Raw genomic sequence first — 2,500 nt, 5'->3', positions numbered from 1 at the left:
CTTATTACTTTCATATTCTTTTTCTCACATTTTACAATCTTGCACACTTTTAGCGACCCGATATCTTCCCAGATGAGGGCACTTTGGCTGAACGGAAATACCTTCCTCTGTTTTTTTTGTTTTGTTTTCTGTCTCCTTTTTTGTTTTATATAGATATCTATAAGTATGAACGTCAATGGCCCCCAGTTGTTTTCCAGAATCTCCTCTCATCTACCTCTCGTATCTCCCGCCTCGCTCTTTTTGTCTGGCAGTGGCTCTATGGCGTCATATCAGGCTGTTTCTTTAATAATCAGTGACCAAGAGAGATGACAATAAACCAAACATTAATGAGAAGAAAAAAAGGGGGGGGGGGAGGGGGGGGGGGGGGGGGGGGGGGGGGGGAGGGGGGGGGGGGGGGTTTTTGAGGGGGGGGGGGGGGGGGGGGGGGGGGGTGGGGGGGGGGGGGTGGGATGGGGGGGGGGGTTGGGGGGGGGGGGGGGGTGGTGTGGGTGGTGTTATGTGATTTTGGGTGGTTTTTGGTTTGTGTGAGTGGGGTGTTAAATATGGGTGAGAAGGGGAAGATGTGAGTTTTTGGTGTGGGGAGTTGGTGGTGGTTTTGGGATTTATTTTGTGTATGGTTGGTCAAGTGGTGGTAATGGTTGGGAAAAATAAAATTATGGTGAAACATAGTGGGGTGATGTATGTGTGTGTGTCTGTGTGTGTGTGCAGTTGTGTGTATGTGTGTGTGTATGTGTGTGTGTGTGTGTGTGTGTGTGTGTGTGTGTGTGTGTGTGTGTTGTGTATATACTTCTTTTCCGTCTACACAGCAGCAACCACTCAGTCCAAAAGAGCGAAGGAAGTGACGGTGCCAAGGGAAGCCATCGCCAGCAGCCCCGTGAGCGCAGCAAGGCAGGGCCGGTCACTGGCACTCGTGGCATCTCCATTGCAGAGGTCAGCGGGGCAATAATAACCCGTGAACGTTGTTTTGATTGTCCTTTCGGCGTTGACGCGAGAGCTGCTTAGATCCGTCATGTAGCGATGGGTGACCTGTGACACGCCTGGGAAAGGGAGTTGGTTGGACGGTTTTAGATACGGCACTGATAGGAGTAATATGTATCTATCTATATGTATGTGTGTGTGTGTATATATATATATATATAATATTTCAATATATATATATATATATATTATCATATATATATATTTATATATATATTATATATACAAGAGCCCACACACATGTATAATATAGATACATATATATATATATATTTATATATATATATATATATATATATATATATATATATATATGTACTACTCTGATATATATAAATACATATATATAAGTGTGTGTGTGTGTGTTTGTGTGGTGTGGTGTGGGTGTAGCGTGAGTGTATGGTATATATATACACATTCATAATATATAAATATATATATATCTAACTATATATAAATATAGATCGTAATATATAGACTATATATGATATATATAGATGTACATATAAATAAATATATAATAAAATATAAATATAATATGTCCATAACTATAATCATCTATATAATATATATATATATATATATATATAAGATATATATATATAATATCTATATATATAATATATATGAATGTGTATAATATATTCATACCACACACTCACAAGCAACACACACACACACACACACACCCAACATACCACACACCAACACATATAAAATATTTTATTTATATATATATATATACATTATATAATAATATAATATTTATTATATATAAATACAACCCTAAAATATAGGATTGATTGTGTAGTTAGTGTGGTGTTTGCGAGAGTTTACTGTCTATAATACACATTCATATATAACTCAACATCAATAACTATATATAATATACATTATCTAAAGCTCTCTCTGAACCTAAAAATGTACAATAAACCAAATCTATATATCTATAAAATCATCTATATCCTATATAACATCTGTCCATCTATATATCCTCTCACTACACTATCTAAATCCTATAAATCTACTATATATAATTCCAAATATCTGAATGTGTATAAATAAACAACCACCCACGCACACACACACACACAACCCCCGCCAGACCTCCACCACAACCACACACACCCCCATATATCAATATCTCAATATCTATCACCTCTATCCACATATAAATCTCTGGTACCCTAAATCTCAATCTAAAAGACCTATACCCTAAATCTATCCCTATAATATATCTCTTACTAACTATTCAAAAGTCACACTACAATCAAAACTATCACTCATTCATGAACTACTCCAAACTCTGATACTATCACATCAATAACACTAAAAATACAGAAGTGAAGTGTGTTTTTTACGTGTGTTAGAGTGAGTTGATCTCTTGTGTGACTGATCGAAACTATCTACACCTTCCACTATAATAATATATAACATCTATCTATTCATTAACACAATATAATACTATCTATATAATAAACTATATATATCTAATCTACACTGCGAGATAGATAGGTAAATA

At 36.1% G+C, this 2,500-nt stretch overlaps 1 protein-coding gene across 1 annotated transcript in view; it reads right to left on the bottom strand.

Moving 5' to 3' along the window:
* Positions 1 to 816: 816 nt before the first annotated feature.
* Positions 817 to 2,500, bottom strand: part of LOC147470001 (uncharacterized) — a 17,695-nt gene continuing 16,011 nt past the window's right edge. The window contains exon 5 of the mRNA XM_086545769.1: positions 817 to 1,037. Within this exon, the coding sequence (XP_086401895.1) occupies positions 817 to 1,037 (221 nt within the window). The remainder of the gene's footprint in view (positions 1,038 to 2,500) is intronic.

This window comes from Penaeus japonicus, unplaced genomic scaffold (genome assembly GCF_977035675.1).
Source record: "Penaeus japonicus unplaced genomic scaffold, GWHDUDI00000001_assembly GWHDUDI00000017, whole genome shotgun sequence".
In the NCBI taxonomy this organism is placed as follows: Eukaryota; Metazoa; Arthropoda; class Malacostraca; order Decapoda; family Penaeidae; genus Penaeus; species Penaeus japonicus.
The sequence above is the reverse complement of the archived record's forward strand: the minus strand, read 5'-3'. Positions and strand labels throughout refer to the sequence as shown.